The sequence below is a fragment of the Apis mellifera genome, linkage group LG15, assembly GCF_003254395.2.
Source record: "Apis mellifera strain DH4 linkage group LG15, Amel_HAv3.1, whole genome shotgun sequence".
NCBI classification, from domain to species: domain Eukaryota; kingdom Metazoa; phylum Arthropoda; class Insecta; order Hymenoptera; family Apidae; genus Apis; species Apis mellifera.
The window spans coordinates 9,035,873-9,055,843 of record NC_037652.1 but is presented as its reverse complement, the minus strand read 5'-3'; the positions used below and the strand labels follow the sequence as shown (position 1 = coordinate 9,055,843).

At 18.0% G+C, this 19,971-nt stretch overlaps 3 protein-coding genes across 5 annotated transcripts; 1 reads left to right on the top strand and 2 right to left on the bottom strand.

Annotated features, from left to right (window-relative positions):
* Positions 1 to 246: 246 nt before the first annotated feature.
* On the bottom strand, positions 247 to 9,295 carry LOC552634 (zinc transporter 1). 2 transcript variants are annotated; one of them, XM_026445511.1, is made up of 8 exons: positions 8,944 to 9,295; positions 6,326 to 6,510; positions 5,014 to 5,236; positions 4,179 to 4,440; positions 3,100 to 3,217; positions 2,676 to 2,891; positions 2,250 to 2,360; positions 247 to 571 (listed from the first exon to the last, which is right to left on the bottom strand). In XM_026445511.1, exons 2-8 carry the CDS (start codon positions 6,500 to 6,502, stop codon positions 374 to 376), a joined length of 1,305 nt encoding a protein of 434 aa, XP_026301296.1. In that variant the 5' UTR covers positions 6,503 to 6,510; positions 8,944 to 9,295; the 3' UTR covers positions 247 to 373. The 2 variants fall into 2 exon arrangements, with proteins under 2 accessions (XP_026301296.1, XP_026301297.1); XM_026445512.1 differs by lacking the exon at positions 247 to 571 and adding an exon at positions 2,012 to 2,185.
* Positions 9,296 to 9,817: 522 nt separating this feature from the next.
* Positions 9,818 to 15,468, top strand: LOC727031 (vacuolar protein sorting-associated protein 45). The gene is made up of 8 exons (XM_003250260.4): positions 9,818 to 10,148; positions 10,551 to 10,749; positions 11,744 to 11,893; positions 12,212 to 12,591; positions 14,121 to 14,393; positions 14,481 to 14,645; positions 14,732 to 14,961; positions 15,091 to 15,468. Exons 1-8 carry the CDS (start codon positions 10,056 to 10,058, stop codon positions 15,287 to 15,289), a joined length of 1,689 nt encoding a protein of 562 aa, XP_003250308.1. The 5' UTR covers positions 9,818 to 10,055; the 3' UTR covers positions 15,290 to 15,468.
* On the bottom strand, positions 15,459 to 19,222 carry LOC551902 (metaxin-1). Of its 2 annotated transcripts, XM_026445460.1 has the most exons (7): positions 19,192 to 19,222; positions 18,851 to 19,068; positions 17,508 to 17,758; positions 16,621 to 16,786; positions 16,052 to 16,429; positions 15,754 to 15,853; positions 15,459 to 15,579 (listed from the first exon to the last, which is right to left on the bottom strand). In XM_026445460.1, the coding sequence occupies exons 2-6, from the start codon at positions 18,926 to 18,928 to the stop codon at positions 15,812 to 15,814; spliced, it is 915 nt and encodes a 304-aa protein (XP_026301245.1). In that variant the 5' UTR covers positions 18,929 to 19,068; positions 19,192 to 19,222; the 3' UTR covers positions 15,459 to 15,579; positions 15,754 to 15,811. The 2 variants fall into 2 exon arrangements, with proteins under 2 accessions (XP_026301245.1, XP_026301244.1); XM_026445459.1 differs by lacking the exon at positions 19,192 to 19,222 and having other exon boundaries at positions 18,851 to 19,079.
* Positions 19,223 to 19,971: the final 749 nt, after the last annotated feature.

The following is a 19,971-nucleotide window of genomic DNA, read 5'->3' as shown; positions in this document are numbered from 1 at the left end:
TGTTATATATATATTTTATATTGTCTTTCTAATGAAAATTTTAATTATTATTTCAATACACTATCAAATATAATTATATATATATTTATTATAAATAAGAAATAAACTCAAATATAATTAATAGTAAAAAAAAGTGAAATATTTTATTTTAAAATTATTATATTATTTTTGAATAGAACAAAATCTAAAATTTCAGAATTTATAAAATTTAGGATATTAATGACATAGATAATAAAAAGCAATTAAAATTTTTTATTAACTTTAATAATCATAAAATATAGCGTGTATATTACTTTATTGAATTTTTATAATAACATTGTAACGCGCCGCAGATTGTGTTACAGAGGTAGATATTTGATAATACGATTATAACTTAGACAACAGGTGTATTAACATGAGAATGTGGAAGTTGGACGGAGTGATGTGAAGCAGGCAGTGATAATAAATGTCCACGTTCCATTTCATTTACTTCTTGTTGTTCGGTTCCTCCTATAGAACCAGTGGAACGCGCAAGACTGTTACGTTGTCTACACATGTATGGTGTTTCTCCTGGTGAAGGCGTTTCACGACCCTGTAAAATGTATATATTATATGTATATATGATAAATTTAATTAAAAGAATTATTACATGTAATGTTTAATTTAGGGATTAAATTTAATTAAAATATATATAAAATTAATATTTGTTTATAAAAATTAAAATGTCTGTTGGGCTATTGTTAATATATTCGAATTTATATTATATTTTTGAAAAATGTTCATATTAGATAATTAACATAGGATAAGATAGGTCTATTTGACAAGAAAAAGCACATAATAAATCTTATATAATATTGCTAATTCTTAAATTTAGTTTTATTAATATATCATAGAAAAAATTTCTTAATGCAAAAAATAAAATTTGTAAAAATAAATAAATAGAATAAAAAAAACTAAAAGAGATAATATATTTTCATTACTAAAATGATTATATATTATGATTATATCATTTTTATATAGCATAAATGTTAATATATATGTAGCAAAAATATAAAAAAAAAATTCAATAGATAAAAACACTTTTTATCTCTTGAATGATATAAATAATACCTATCTATTTTAATATAATCTATTTAATACAATATAATCAATTATTGTAAATATTATATTTTCATTAAAGCAAATATTTTATATTATTATAATATTCAAAATGAAACTTTTTATATTAATTATTGTTTTTGAAAAAGTTACAATTTCCGAAGTATTTTTATATAAAATCTTATTAATTAATATTTGAATTATTTCTTTAATTTTTTATTCATTTATTAATTTGTTTTCACTATTTCTAATCAATGAGGAATGAGTATTTCTATCCTTTATGAATATAAAAAAAAATTATGTATTTTATAAAAAATATTAATAAAGATGATATTGAATCTGCAAATTGTTTCCTAAATGAAGAAAATGAACTATATATATATATATATATATTTAATAATTACTTTGAAATTATATGTGTAAAAGAATAATGCATTAATAATTACTTCAGACATGTACTATAATAAACTAAGCAAATTGAAAGAGAATTATACAAGAAATATAAAAATATTAAATATATTTGGATTGTTAAATTAAAAGGAAATAATTTTTCAAATATTAATTATCAGAAATAACTATGCGCAAATATAACAATATTGCAACATAGAATATATAAAAAAATTATATCCTTTTGATAAAGAAAAAGATTACGTTTTTTTGTGACATTTAATTATAAATTAAAATATATATTAACTCATTTCTTATTGTTACAAATAGATGCTAAATTCTCGGATGACAAATAGAAGCAGATAAAGAAAGAATTATAAATAAAAAAAAAAAATACTAATAATAAGTTTGATTTTATGTAAAAAAAAAATTGTCTTTAAAAATTTATGAATAATTTTACATTTATACTATTGTTTTTACTATTGTGCTTTCAAAATGTCTTTGCTCAATTTCAATAAGAAACGATTTAATAATTTATTATAAACAGCTGATTGTGTAATATTTATTGTAGAATAGAATTGAAACAATGAAGTATAAACAACAAATAACAGTTACCTATAACTGTATTTGAATCTGATTTAATAGCTTCTAAACATCGTCCAAGACACTTTGATTTAGGACAGGCAGAATAGGTAGAATTTGTATCTGTGTTCCAATTAGACTGCAGGAGCGAAGGGGCAAATTTTAACTCAATCAAACTATCTATTTAAATATAAAATATATACCTGTTTAGAAGGACCACAGCATGTTGCATGATTGCAAGGTTTGTCAGTCTTTGGACAATCCAATACACAATCTTCAGTTGGTGTTTCTTTAACTTCGCTATTAGAATGATACTAGAACATTAATAATATGGAATTAACATATTATTATATAAATATTATATAAAATATGTAAGATATACATTATATAAATAAGATAAATATGATATACATTATATAAATAATGTTTCATATAAAATTTTTGCAAAATATTTTCTTCAAAATATTGAAAATTTTTTTTCAATTAAATATTTTAATTTCTTATAATAGAAAAAAAATTAAAAAAAAAATCCCTGAGGAAGAAGTTATTAATGGAAACAGTATATTATTTTTTGTATTTAAATGAATGTTATTAAATCTAACAACATTTTATTGATATAATTTACTTACATCAATAAATTCTGGTTGAATTGTTGTAGAATGTATACCTTCATTATGAAAAAATTCTTTTACTTGTTCCGCAATTTTCATGTATTCCGATAAATTTCTGCACCTTATATGAGCTGAAGCAATAATACGATCACCAGCTAATTGCCATACATGAAATTCATGCACAGCCAAAACTCCATCAACATTTTCCAGCAAACGTTGTTGAATGGCATCAACCTAAAATAAAATATTTTAATTGTTGATTAATATTATTTATACAAATAATATATTTAAAACATAAAAATTAAAATTAAAATATGAAAAATATATAAAAATATGAATATGAAAAAATGTATATGATATTTCAAATAATATAAAGGATATATATAATAATAAATATATAATAATAATAATTTATTGTATTATTTCAAATGACTGAAATTACCTGGATATGTGTTGGTACAGTCTGTAGTAAAATTAATGCAGATTCTTGCAATAATGGCCATACTGAACGTAAGATAAGAATAACTAACAAAAGCGAGAGAGCTGGATCAATATAAAATCTGTGAAAAAAAAAAAGAAAATATAAAAAAAAAAGAAATTGGCATGAAAATTGAAAAATTCTATCAATAATATATATATAATCAATGTCACTCTTGTTGACAATTTTCAAACGAATTATTTCTTTGAATAATTTTCTATCTTTAAAGCTATCTTTAAAGCTATCTTTATTAATTGTGACAGAATTATATTGTAGGAATTTTAGTAAAATTGTTTATTGCAAATAATTAAAATAATTAAGGTTTGAATTTTGCATGGAAAAATCGAACGCTTGACGGACTATATCATAGGAATGGAGAAACGTGATGTGAAAAAACATTTGATGTGAAAAAAGTGCGAAGAGAAAGAAAAAAAAAATGTGAATGTTAAAATATATTGTGTGAAGATTCATGCTCAGTTTAGTCAAAATTTAGTAAAATGTTTTTAAGAGTATTTATTTTTTTAGCGTAGGAAAGTTACATAACGAAAGTTATGTATTGTCAGAATCGTTAACATTACAAGAATCATCGGTAAGGTATTTTAATTTTAAGAAAATACATCTAATTATTTATAATTGTATGTATTCATTTTAAACTGCACAAGATCACTTGCCCCAATCTGCAGATCTTACAATACTTTTTTAATTATAGTCGATCTTTTAAAGGAATAATTTTCTTTGGTTGAATAGTCAATTTTTAAGGCACTACTTGGTTTAGATAGGAGACTGCATCCAAATTCTCCTGTTTAAGATCATGCCATTCTTAAGCTATATTTAAATAAGTATTCCCATAAAAAATCTGAAAATGATTCTATTCTATTGTTATGTTTAAATGAATTTCTTTCAACATTTTCAGTTTTATTCACCAACATTTGTTTCAAATCTCATGAATATCTTTTTTTTAGTACAGAAAATTATTTTGATTGTGATTTTTTCTATATGAAATAAATTATATGTAATAAAATTTATGTGTAATATTTAATTACCTGTATTCCCATTTCGTCAACCAAACAATTAAAGCAGACACTATTACAATTACAGATCCTAATGCATCTGAGAGTACATGAAGAAATACACCACGCATATTCATTTGACTCGCATCATGTGTATGACCATGTGTTCTTTTTACTTGCGGCGTCGCTGGCCTATAAGATTCATCATTTTCATTGTCATCTGTTCCAACTAGAGTACTTAATCGATTGTGACTTCGAGATATGCCATGTGAATGTGCATGAGAACTTCTATGTTCTGAAATCAAAGTTATATATTAGTAATATTTTGAAATATGTATATCATTATTAATTTCCGCTGAGATAAAAATCTCAACAATCAAATCATCAATTTCGATATTAATTATAATGTTCGAATGTCGAAAATTCTTAAATTTGAAATTTAATTAAATTAACAATTAATAAATTAAATTAAATTAATAATTACTTAATTAATTAATTTAATTTAATTTTCAAATTTTTATTAACAATCAATCAGAAAATATATAATAATATTATTATAATGAAGAATTAAATATGCTTGAAAATTATGATAGAAATAAGTTTTATTGTATATAAAAAAATTTTTACTAAAAAATTAGCAAAATATATTTATTAATATGAATTTCACTCTTCTTATTTAAAATTCTACATTATATTACATATTTTTCAATTGTCTATGTATAAATTCGATTTATTTAAATAAGAATATCAAATTTATCTCTTTTCTCTTTCAAGTTTTTTTATTTGAAAACAAATAAATAAATAATAAATAAAATAATTGTCAATCTATATATATTATTATAATATAATATTTTTTTTACTAACTCACCATGAAACAAGCACAATCCAATAATATTTACTAATAAACCAAGAGCTCCAACTGCCACAAGCAATTTAGCTTCATGTATTTCTTCTACTTCGATAAATCTTTTACATGCTTCCACTGTAATACTGAAACACAATGCGACTAAAAAAACGGCGTTTACCAAAGCTCCTAAAACTTCAGCTCTGGCCCAACCAAATGTATTCTTAGACCATTTCTTTGGTGACATCTGTAAATAAAAAAAATATATATATATAATATATATAAAATAGAATTTATAAAGTAATATCTCAAAAATATATATAAAAACAATTAGAAATAATTTATAGTTGAAAAATTCGTAATGTTTTTTACTATAATTGAATTTAATTGAATTAAGTGTAATCAATATCTATTCTTGATATCAATGAATATTAAATTACGTTTCGGAAAAATTTTTTTTTTAATTCATTGAAAACAATTTAAAATAATTTTAAAAAAACATATTAATTTAAAAAAATCTCTATTAATGCTATTCTTCTTCATATCAATGAAGAATCAGCAATTGTAATTACACTTCATTTATTGAATATATTAGCCATCATTTAAATATATATAACTTCTTTAAAAAAAAGATTAAAATAGATAAAATATTAAAAAAAAAAATAAATAAAACAAAAAAGGAAAGAGTATTAAATGATGAATAATCATTAAAATAAGCTTTGAATTTAATAAAAATAAAATTCAATATAAAAATTTCATCTTTAAATTTTTTTTAATTTTATTGCAAACTTTCTAAATAATTCAATATAAACATATAAAACATTAATATAAAATATTAATATTTTAATACAAAATATGAAAGCATATGAAACATTAAAAGATCGATTTTAAATTAGAAACAAAATTTAATATATATTAAAATTAATATAATTCATATATGATAATCAATAAAATATTATAATTATTTTATAATATAGAATTTATTGTACTTTATAGTACAATTATTATTATAATTTTTATTAGATGTCAATTTATCATTATCTCCCAGATTCAATAAAATGATAAATAGCATAGTTACTTTATCTCATCATTTTATGAGATAAAAAATATTAAAAGCTTTTTTTTTATAACAGTAAAGAAATTCTTCTATTATTCGATCTTCGATTATTTGATTCGCAAATTATTCAATCTCTTGATCGTAAAACAAAAAGAAATCATATTATCAATTCCATTTTTATATTTTCATAAGTGATAGTATATACTTCGGGACTGCTCAATCATACTAAGCATACATTTGTTTATATAAATTTCTTATTATTCATATCGCGCTACTTACCTTTACAGAAAGAAATGCAACGACCAAAGCTGCTACATCAGATAACATATGAAAACTGTCAGCTATTAAAGCCATACAGTTAGTCACATATCCCACAACTATTTCTACTAAGAAAAATAGAGCAGTGAGCCATAACATCGTTAATAAACGACATTTTTTTCCAGTGTAACGACCCATGTTTGTACCTGTAAAAATAATATTTAAATATTGTATAAAAGCCAAAAATAATATAAAATATTTTATGAAAATCAAATTATTAACTTTAATTAACTTATTAACTTAATTGTTATATAAAATTTAATATGTAGTATATAAAAAAAATATATAATAAATATAGTAAAATAAAAAATATTAAATATTAAAAAAATATACAAAATATTAAATGTAAAATTTTAAAAATAATTAAAAAATGTAAAACTAGTTTTTTTTTATAGAACTTATCAAAAATAAATGAATTTATTTTTTTTTTGTGAATAGATATGTATGCATATCTATTGAGATGTTTTGATTATTAATTAATTTAAAAAATATTTTTATAAATATTAATTCATTAAATCCAAAAATTTTTTATTATCATTAAATTACGCAATATTTATGCAAATGCATATTTTTATTGAAAATAGTGAGATCTGGACAAAAATATATTTATATTTAAATACATTTATATTTAAAAATATGTAAATTTTGTGCGATATATTTGTGTTATATATATGTATATATCATTATTATATAGAATTATTTCGTTATAAATTGTTATAAAAAACAATTAATTTAATCAATCAAAAATTTTCTTATTATATCTATAATTAATAACAATGATATATAATTAATATTGATATAAATTGATGATTTAACATTGATATTTCAAATATATATATGTATATATATTATTTATTTATAATTTCGATTACTAATCAAACATTAGATGTAGCAGTTTATCTTGAATTCGAATAATTTAATGCAATTATCATAGCAATAAACAATATAAGATGAATTTTATGAAAATACTTCTCGACAAATTTTAAAAAGTCCGAAAATTTAGAAAAATAATATTACTTAAAAAATTGAATTGTTTCCAAGCAATATTATTATTGCTAAAAATAATAAAAAAATAATAAAAAAAATTATTTTGATTCAAATTATTAACTTTAGAATTATAAAATGTGAAAAAAATTATAATTAAATATATATAATAATATCATCAATAATATATACACATCATCAATTATATGATATCAAATTTAAAAAAAAAGATAATAATTTATTATAATTCAACCACATATAAATCAAATCATTGTAAAATATATTATTAATATTAATTGTTAATATTTATATTTAGAATTAATAATATAATATAATATAATTATTCTATGCTTTTTGCATTTTTATCATGCATCTGTATTTTATTGTTATATAAATGACAAATGTCATTATTATTTTAAATTACATCTATATGTATTTTTTTAAGATCATCATAAAAAAAAATAACTGAAAAAAAGAATTTATATAAAAACAGTATTATTTAATTCTATTTAAATAATATTAAATATACAAATTTATATATTTAATATTACACAAATTAAATATTCCAAAAAATTATTTTATTTATATTTATATATTTCAAAAAGAAAATAAAGTATTTACTTATTAAATATTTGCATTTAATGCTATATCTTAGATTTATTTAAGTAATTCTTTTATTATATTATTTAAAAACATAACATTTTTATTTGATTCATAATTCATCTATGAAATAATTTACCTATTTTAATGAAATTACTTAATATTTTTTTTCTTATTTTTAAAAAAAAATTATATTAAAATATGATGAAGGTTTATTAATGATGAATATTAATTATTATTTAAAAAATTTATTAAATAATTAATGATATTAAAATTTTATAAAAAAAGTAGTTATATTCTATATATTATTTATTAATTAAGTAATAATTAATAAAATCAATAAAAAATATATTATTTAATTTTTAAATATTTTAAATATTCAATTTAATAATAATTATTCTAATATATCTTGATTATTTCTGTAATACTTATGTATTATATATTATATATTCTTTAACATATTCATATCATATATTGTACATAAATAAGATATATGAATTATTATAAAATATTAAACGTAATATTATTAAAACATTTATTTTTAATATAAGATTTAAAATTTTATTCCACAAGAAAAATTGTTTTTTATAAATGTTAATAATTATTACAAAATATTAATATAATGGCAGATTTAAATATAACCATTTAGAAACTCACTTCATTTTTATAATATTATATATAATATTTTGTTATCGTACAATAACAATTTTTTTTTAAATTTATTAATACTGTTTGTATAACTTTTAAGATTAAAACTTCTAAAAAAAAAATATATAATTTGTATTTCTTTCTATATGTATTTCTATATATAAAATATTTAACCTTATTTAATAAAAAGAATAATTGTTATACATATATATATATATATAACTAATATATAAATATGTTAAAAATATTTCGTATAAATAAAAATATTGCATGAATAATAATAAGATCATTTATTCCATTTTTATAGAATTAAATAAAATATTATGAACACAATGACATATACTTACAATTATAATAAAGTATTACAATTCTTGCTATAATGTATCAAAATTGTATCAAGTAACACCAACAAGAACTGTTTATAGACATGTTACACAGTATTGATGTGTATTCACAAGCACAAGAACTAATAAAAACTGACATTAGATTTTTTTAAAAACTTCAAAACATTAACTATATTAATTCATTTCTGAAAAACTATAATGAAACTTTCACACTAAATTTTATAGTTAAATAAAAAACTTGTACAACATTACATTACAAAACCACTGACAAAGTAACAATAAAGATAGATACCCACATACTATTATCTTTTTAAAACTACCAACAGTTATCGTATCGATATATTATGATCTGAAATTGACTAGCAAAAATGAAGTGAGTTTTAATCTATGCTTACACACTATATATAGAAAGTAAACTTCTCTTATTTTACTATATATATATATATAGAGTCTTTACATAGTTTAATGTTTAATTTATAATACATATATCATGAAAATTTGCAATACAAATATTAGAAATAGTAATGTTTAAAATAAAATAAAAAAATAAAAATAAAAATAAAAATATTAAAGTTTTAATTCTTAAGATCATAACGAATAAATAATTTTAATAATTTTGATAAATAATTTGATAGTTATATTATGAAGTAAACAAATCAAATAACATAACAGAATTATAATTTTAATTATTAGTTGATGAAATGTTGGTATTATTGTCCGCAATTGATTTATATTGTTACATTTATAAATTACGCTAGATTTAATTCGATTATTTATTTTTATGCAAATAAGCTATATTTTTATTTTAAAAACAATTATTTCAATTATTTCAATTATTTCACTTATTCCCTATATTTCTTATATCTTTTAATTTTACTGTATGTATCTCTATCTTACTATTATACTTATGACTAAATTAGTTTGTAATGTGTACATAGTTCATTTCTGAATTAGGAATAGTGTGGTGTACAAAAGTACACACATTTTGCGAACAGTAGTATTTATATTTATAAAGTATATGTTTTTTATATTTTATAATAAATGAAAATTACATATTATTATTATTAAATTTATAAAATGTAATTAATCATATAAAGTTAAACAAAAACAACAAAATGAATTTAATAACTGCTTTAAAGTTTTATGTTACTCGAATGACAGAAGAAAGTGGTCCTGGTATGAAAGTTCTTTTGATGGATAAACAGACGGTAGTACAACATATTTTAAATAATATTTAAAATATAATCATGTAAAATAATTAGAATAATAAATTTATAATATAAATAAATTTTAAATATATTTATTAACTTATATATGCAAATAATAAAATGCATTGTATCAGTATTATGAAAATGAGAATATGATTTATTGAAATTTAAAAAATTTTACTAAATTTTTTATTATACATTGAATATTATAATATTTTAATAAATATATTTACAAATAATAATAACATATTTTTATAAATATATTTATAGAATTCCTTTTTCTATAGGGTAAATATCTTAAATATCATAAATATAATATAAAATTATTCTTAGATTAATATTTAAATATTATTGCATATTATATATATAAAATTTAAAGAAAAATTTATATATCTTTTCCAGACAAGTATAGTAAGTTTACTTTATAGTCAATCAGAAATATTCCTCAAAGAAGTTTATTTATTTGAAAGAATTGACACAAATGTTCGTAATGAAGGATTAAAGCATTTGAAATGTATAGTTTTTATAAGACCAACCAAAGAAAATGTTGAATATCTTTGTAATGAATTAAAATATCCTAAGTATGGAACATATTATATTTGTAAGTATAATATATTTTTTATTTTTATAATCACTTATTTATTTCTAAGTATAAAATTGTAATCAATAAAAAACATCACAGTTTATATATTATGAAGAAAGAGAAGAAGAAATAAAAATGAAATAAATATTAGTACAAAAATTATTTGTTTCTAAATTAGTAGAGAACTTTCTTCTTTTTTAATACTTTTGAATTAATTTGTTCTAAAATTTAAAATATAAAATGTTATATTTTTTATTTTTTATATTTTATAGAAATATATATAATTATAATATATATAATATATTATATAATATATAATTTTTTTATATAATTCTTTTTATAATTTTTTTTATATAATTTTCAACATAGTTATAGTTAAGTTAATAGTATTTATTAATATGAATTCAATGATTTAATAATGAAATCATTTCATTTTATGTATTCAAAAAATATAATATATATTATAGAACATAATATAAATATATTATATTATTACATTATAATATATTTATAAAAATCTGGTAATCAAAAAATATGCACTAAAAACTTTGTGAATTTTGTAAAATTAATATTAAAATTAATAAGTTTATTATTTTATCTTTTTCTTTTTTTTAAAGAATATATAATAAAATCTAAAACAATTTAGAATAATTTATTAATTAAATCAAAAAATCTTTTAATGGATTATGCTGCATTTTAAGTGTATCAAATGAATATAATTTGATTTTTTATTTCATTTTTTTTTTAAGATATCTTGAATTTTCTTCAATGTTAATCTTTTTTTATTTTTTACTATTATTTTGTTGCTAATAGGAAAATAAATTCAATAATATAATATTCTTGAATTAATGTTTACTATTAAAAAAACTACATTAATATTTTTATTAATATATTATTTATAATGTATAAATAATATATAAATAAATTTTTACATTATATTAAATATTTATAATAATATATTATAAACAAACAATATATTTTATTTTATTCAACTTATTATATTATTATTTAGATTTCAGTAATATCATTGCAAAAGCTGATATTAAACTTTTGGCAGAAAGTGATGAACAGGAAGTAGTAAGAGAAATTCATGAATATTATGCAGATTATTTAGCAATTAGTCCTCATTTATTTTCACTTGGAATTAATGCATGTTCACAAGGTAATAAATTTTATATTAATGATTTATTTATTTAATTTATAAATTAAAAAATTTATAAATATGTATTTTTAATAATATTATTCATCTTTATTATGTAATGTAAATGAAAAAGATCTTTCTGATTTATTCTACTAATTTTTCTTCATGTTTCTTATCCTTATGTTTTCTATTTCATTGCATTTTATATTTATAATTAATTTTTTATGGCTCAAGTTGTTTCAAATTAAAGCATTAATTCAATAATATATTCAATAAATAATTTAATAATATAATTTAATAAATAATAATATTTTTTGTTTTTTATTATGTTATATTAAGGTTTGTTATGGAATCCAATACATCTACATAGAACTGTCTTAGGCTTAATTTCAGTATTATTGTCAATTAAAAGATGTCCCTATATACGATATCAAAACAGTTCTGAAATGGCAAAGAGATTAGCAGAAAAAATTCGTGAAGTACTAAGTAAAGAATCAAATTCATTCGAATTCAGACAAGATTCCACACCAGTTTTATTAATACTTGACAGAAGAGATGATCCTGTTACACCTTTATTAAATCAATGGACTTACCAAGCAATGGTTCATGAATTATTAACTATTAACAATAATCGTGTTAATTTATCACATGTAAAAGGTATTTCAAAGGAATTAAAAGAAGTTGTTCTTAGTGCAGAACATGATGAATTTTATGCAAATGTAAGAGTATATTTATCATTTTATTTCCATGTATATGTATTTTATATATTTTGGCTCACACTGAAAATCGTCCATGACCTTTATTTTTCTAAAATTTGCATAAAATACACAAGTATGAATTTTTTTTTGAAGAAATAGTCTAATTAAATATTGAATAAAATTAGAATTAAATATAAAAAAAAATTATTTCTATATTTCTATTTCCATATAGTTTGAAAAAATGATGAATTAATCATTTTATAAGAATGCATAGCAGGATGAATAATTTATACATTTTATCAAAGAAAACATCAATAAATAGATGTTTAGATATTTTTAAAAAATTTTAAATAAAATGTTGAAAAATTTTAAATATATTTTAATATTTAAATTTTAATAATAAATAAAATTTAAAAAAATATTTTAAATACATATATTTTAATTTTATATTAATTATAATTTTATATTAAGAAAATAATTCAAAGTACAAAATTATAGTAATAAAAAAATGCTTGTGTATTTTATATATTTATCCAAAGGTCATGGAAGGTGATAGCTTTTGCACTTCATATTTGAATATAAATATATATATTATAATTATAGATATAGATTATATATTCATAATATGAATTATAAATTAGAATTAAACATTATAAATAAGATATAAAAAATATTCCAATAACATTTCTAGTAAATATAAAATCAATATATAATAAATTAAAAATTATAGAAAATAATATAAAATATTAAATTTTTATAAACTGTAGATTAATATTTAAATTTTATATAAATAAAATAAATGGACGACTCTTAGTGTGACCTTATTTATAATTTTTTATGTATTTTTACATATTTTTATATATTACAAGATGATTCATGTAATATTATAACAAATCATATCTTTTTTTTTTTAGTTGAAATTCAAAAGAACATAAGAAAAAACATAATTTAAGATGGAATATTCAGAATTATATTTTTTTCTCAAACATAATCTATCTATATTAATTGTATTATATTTTTAAAAATAGATTAGATATTTTCTTCTTTTTTTGCATATATTGAATTCTCTTATTATTCTGTAAAAAATAAAAAAATGTAAAAAAAATTAACATGATTGAAAATTAATTTAAGATATTTAGAAAAAAATGTATAAACGCTTTTCCATTTCATTATAACATTTGTAAAAAAAAAAAAAAATAATCATTGGTTTATATAATATATAAATTTTGAATCATTCATTTAATTTGATATTTTTTTTCTAATTTCTTAATCAAAAATATGTATATATATAAAATTTATGTTATACTTGTATGAATCATCCTGTATATTGTTCTTTTATTATTATTCTATAAAATTTTATATTTCTAAGTCATTTTATAATAATCAGATTAGAGTATTTCTATATTGATTATGAACATATTTTATTTATGTTTAGTGGATTTTATAGAGACATATAACTAAACAAGAATAGTGGATGATTTTCAATATGAGCCACTATAAATATAATTTTTTATCTCTTTCATTTTTAAAACAAGAATGTGTTTGAATAGAATTTATATCTGAACTTTGGAGAAATTGGACAAACTATAAAAGAATTGATGGATGAATTTCAAAAAAAAGCCAAGAAGCATCAAAAAGTAGAAAGTATAGCTGATATGAAAAATTTTGTAGAAACCTACCCATTATTTAAAAAGTTATCAGGTACTGTTTCAAAACATGTTACGGTAGTTGGAGAACTTTCTTCACTTGTTGAAAGACATCATTTACTGCAAGTATCAGAATTAGAACAAGAACTTAGTTGTCAAAGTGACCATTCTATGCAGGTATATAAATTTAACAAATTATATTTGTCACTATTATACTTTTCAATGTTATTTAATAATAAATTATACTTTTTTTTATTATTAAAGTTGCAAAAAATAAAGGAACTTATTAATAATCAACAAATACGAGATATTGATGCTGTAAGATTGGTCATGCTTTATGCACTTCATTATGAAAAATATACAAATAATGATATTAATGGTTTATTGAATTTATTAAAGAGCAGAGCTGTTTCAGAAAAATATATTAAGGTATATAAAAATTATTTTAATTATACATTTGATATTTGATATAGTTGATAAGTTTCAAAATTAATAATTCTAAGATCATAATTTAGCTTATATATAGCATATTAGAGTATAGTGGAATTAATGCAAGACAAAGTAATTTATTTGATCGAGAATCAGTAGCTAAGATTACTAAAAAATTATTCAAAGGTTTAAGTGGAGTAGATAATATTTATACCCAACATACTCCTCTATTAAATGAAACTCTTGAAGATTTAATAAAAGGAAAATTAAGTTTACAAACATTTCCATATCTTGGAAATACAGTGATGTCAAAAAGGTAAATTGTAATATATTGTTTTATTTTAAATTAAAAATAGAAAAAAAAATATATATATATATAATATATTTATTTATTAAAATATATATATTTTATTTATTTATTATATATATATTTTTTTTATTTTAGACCACAAGATATTATTGTTTTTATGATTGGAGGAACAACATATGAAGAAAGTTTAACTGTTTATAATTTAAATAAACAAAATCCTGGAATAAAAATTATTTTAGGTGGTACTATTATCCATAATTCTGCAAGCTTTCTTGAAGAAATTCAACAAGCTACATCAGGCATTTTATTAAAATACAAAATTAATAATAATTGAATTATTATATATATATTTTTGTTTTAAATATTTATTTCTACAACTTGGAATTAGTTTGAATTGTTACATATAATATTTAATAATAATTATAGTCTATTGATAATAATATTAAAAGAAAATTGTAGTAACAAAAAATAAAAAATTATATTAATGTTAAATAAAACTTATCTTTTCAATGTAGTAATTTTCATTTGAATAATTTTTTATTTTATAATGTTTTTATTTTATTTATCATTGATAGATATAACTTCTGTAAATACATCTGGAATTTGACTATCCTTTACTGATTCCTTTAACAAATATTTATAATTTTAACCTTTATATATTGATCATGATTTATTTATAATTATAATGTAAATATAAAATATTCTGCTGGAGAGAATGTTTCTGACTTTTTTACATCTAATTGTATAAATATAATAAGATTAAATAAAAAAATTAAAGTACTATTTCATTTTACATACTTGTAATTTCTTCTTATCTCAAACTTAAATCCAGTTGAATAAAAAAGTCTTGATTTTTTTATCTCCTATGTCTCGGAGGAATTCTTACCAGTTTCCATTTCTAAAATCATTTTCATAATAAAATAAATTTATTTGTAATAAATGGTGTATTAAATAATTTTTAAATAAAATAATATTTGATCTTATTTTGATTAATATTTCATTTCATTAATAAATTTCATTAATATTTTTAATGCTATTTATTTGACAAAAATAAGATATTAATTAAATTATAAATAATTGATTGAAAAATGTTTACCTCTAATATTCCAGTTGAAAATATGTAAGTTGCCATTATCAAAGTAGTGAATAAACCAGCAAGAAGTTGGTTACGTCTTTTATTAGGAAACTCATTCTGTGAGTATTTTCTTATATTTTGAGCATTTTCTTTGGCTTTATATTCACAACATTCATTTGCAAAATATTTTTCTGATATGCGTGAAATGAATGTTACTAAATTTGTACATGCTTTTAAATGATTTTGAAGTGCTGGATTTGGTAAAGGAGCTTTGAGCAAAGGTGCTAAATAAGAATATACAATAGCATCTAATATTGTAGGTTTTTGACCCAAAAAATATTGTGAATCTCCAAGACTTGTAGATAATAATGTCAAACATTTTTGCGCTTCAGAGTAGACCTATATTCCATACATTATTTATTATTAAAATTTAAAAAATAAAAAATATTTATAATAATTTTCAGGTTGATTAATTTTATTATAATAATATATTATAATTAATAATATATTTATATTATTATAAAATTAATAAAAAAAAATAAATAAATTGAAATTAAAATATTTTTGAAATATCAATATTCTATTATTACCTTATTTTCTATAGCAGTTATATTATCTTCTAATGGATATAAAGTTACAAACATAGTATGGGCTTGTCGTTCGAATTTTCCTGGGTAATAAAAATTAAATGGAAAAGGCAATGCTTTACAATACCATGGTCTTATTAATTCATTTACATTTTTTTCATCTATCCACCTAAAAAAATTAATATTTTAATTTCAATTTTAATATTATGTAAACAAAAATCAATATTTACACATTGATTTATATATTAGCAAAATTATAATTAATTATTAAAAAATTATAAAAATTATAATTAATTTTTAGATAATATTATTATGATGACTTTAGGAACAATAATAAATAAATATTTTTAAAAAAAAATCTTACTATTATATTAAATAAATTTTCAGATTAAAAAAATATTATTATTAATTATAAACTAAATATCAAACAATTAATTTCTCTTAAAAAAATATATATCACATTATTTAATTATTAATTATTTATTATTGTTATTATTCTTAATTATTTCTTATAATATAAATAATAAATAAATAATATAAGCATAAGAATCAAACGTATGGATATTGTTAAGAAAGATCAATAATGTCTAATAAGGATAATAAAATTAAAATTAAATGCTATATTTTTTTTTATATTTTTTATATTATCGATTTCGCTAATAAAATAAAGTGTTAAAGTATTTTACTTTATAAAAAAAATTGTACTAAGAGTATAGAATAGAATAGACTATAGAATAGAAGACTAAGTGCGTGTGCGCAAAAGCAAATGCTGAGTGATGTTAATTGTCTTGAAGTGCATGTATATTAATAAATAAATAAATTATAATAATTAATAAATAAATAATTATAATTAATAAATAAATATTATAAAAAACATATAATATACATACCAAATGAACTGTAATGCCGGAAATAATTTTTCTTTTAACATTGTACCATAAGCCATAACCTTTGCACATTGTTTTCGACTTAATTCGTATTCTGTATTATAACGTTCTTTTCTGAAAAATTCTATTATATCTTTGACTGCATTGAATGTTCCATTCCTAGTCTTTAATACAGGTAAGCTGCCATTGGGTGTTGTGAATGGATTACCAGCTGAATTGATTTTCAAAGGTATACCATTGAATTTGGCATAAACCTAGGAAAAACAATGTAAAGTATTAACATTAACTAATGTTAATTAATTTATTTACAACAATGCTTGATCAATATCAAAATATTAAATTCAAAGTTAATACTAACAATAATATTAATTTATTTATTAATTTATATTAATTTGAAATTAGAATTATAGTAATTTTCATTTTAAGTTGTGATATATATTATAAAGTAATTTTAATGAACTATATTATAATTTTAATAAATAGATTATGATTACTTAAAAAAATGTAATAAATTAATAGCAATTAAAAATGTATAAAATATATGAAATTTAATTATATAAAATTATATAAAATCTTTTGAATTAATCTGGTTCAATTAATTGATTTCTAACTTTTTTCATAATATATATTTATATAATTTCTTATAGAGATATAAAAATTTGTATAATATTTAATTTTATATATACAATGTTTTAGAATTTATCATATACAAAATATTCATCAAAAATTTTTAATGACTCTATAATATTAATACAATAACTATAAAAGCTTTTATTCTTAATTAATATTTAAATGTATATGATTCTATAACATATTATTAACAATTAATTTATTTAAATACACAAATTATTTATTCTTATATATTATTCTTATATACATTATTCAAACAAAATTTTTCAATAATAAAAATAATATTTATATATTACTATTATAATTTTTAAATTTTATATTTAAAAATTATATATTTTTTAAATATAAATATATAATAAATATATTAGAATATATTTATTTTAAATAATGTTATCATCAATTTATAATGTTAAAAATTTGAGAATCTTAATTAAAAATATATTACATGTATAATTATTTTAAATTTTATAAAATTAAAAATAAGTTAAATTTAAATATATCATGATTATATATACATATATTTATTTATTTATAAATACTTAAATTGTTCACAAAAATATATTTTATATAATATTAGTAAACAATTATATATTTATAATTATTAATTGTACTTATTATTCTTATTTTTACAAAACTTAAGAATGATCAAAACATTTAATAATGTCTATGTCAATAAAATTATTATATTAAAAATATAACCTATATAAATTACATACCAGAACCTGTAAACATTCCGTGTCAACTGATGGTAAGCCCCAATCACCTTTCCAAATACTTAATTCAAACATGTCCATATTATCAAAAAATAAAAAAAAAATATATCATTTAATTCTTTCATACATTAAATATACAATACTCCCACGTGATACTTTTCACCATACAGTAAACAAAGATTTTTCTCGCTATTAAACCGGATATGTGGTTTTGTGTTCAGCTGAGAAAGTAATCAATAAATTAAATTGCTAAATTCAAAAAAAAATTTTGTATTGCATATTAAAATTATATATTATATATTATATATATATATATATATATATACACATACACGTATACTTACATATTATATGAATGTAATAATAATTATATATATGTTATTGATTGTGATTTATGAATTAGATATCTTTAATTAGAAATTGAAATTTATAAGAAATATATATAATTATATTTCTATTAAAAATTTTTAATTTAATAATTAATATGAATTTAATATAATTAAAAAATCTTAATTTATTATACTTAGTTTTATTCGTTGTATTTTAAAATTTTTTTATATTTTTTTTTTTTTGTATTGACTATGGTAATATATAAAAATTATAAATATATAACAAAAGTTTTAAATGTTATATTAATATCAAAAAAGAAATTTTAGGTTAATGATATTTTATCGAAGAATATGTATATATTTTCTTACAAAAAATTCTTTATTTCAGTTATGATATTCTTTAATATTACAAGATTTCTTGGTAGGTTATGTGAAACAATTCGATTGAAATAGGATAAATTTGATAAATTTATAAATTTATTTTAAGATTCAATATTTCATTTTAATATTTTCTATAAAAATTTCAAATATAAGTTTAAAAATATATATATATACAATTCTTTAAGATGTTTTTCATTCTTGTTTTAATTAAATATAAATTATGTAAATATTTAAAATTATTAAATTTTTGAAGTGAGTGAAAAAAGAGTTTTGAAGTGTTAAAAAAAGTTAAAAAAAAATTAATAACCTAATAATAATAAATGGAAATAAATGGAAAATAAAAATTAATTTTTTATCAATATTTGGTTTATTTATTAATTACAAAATCACATACTATATATACATCAAATCTCT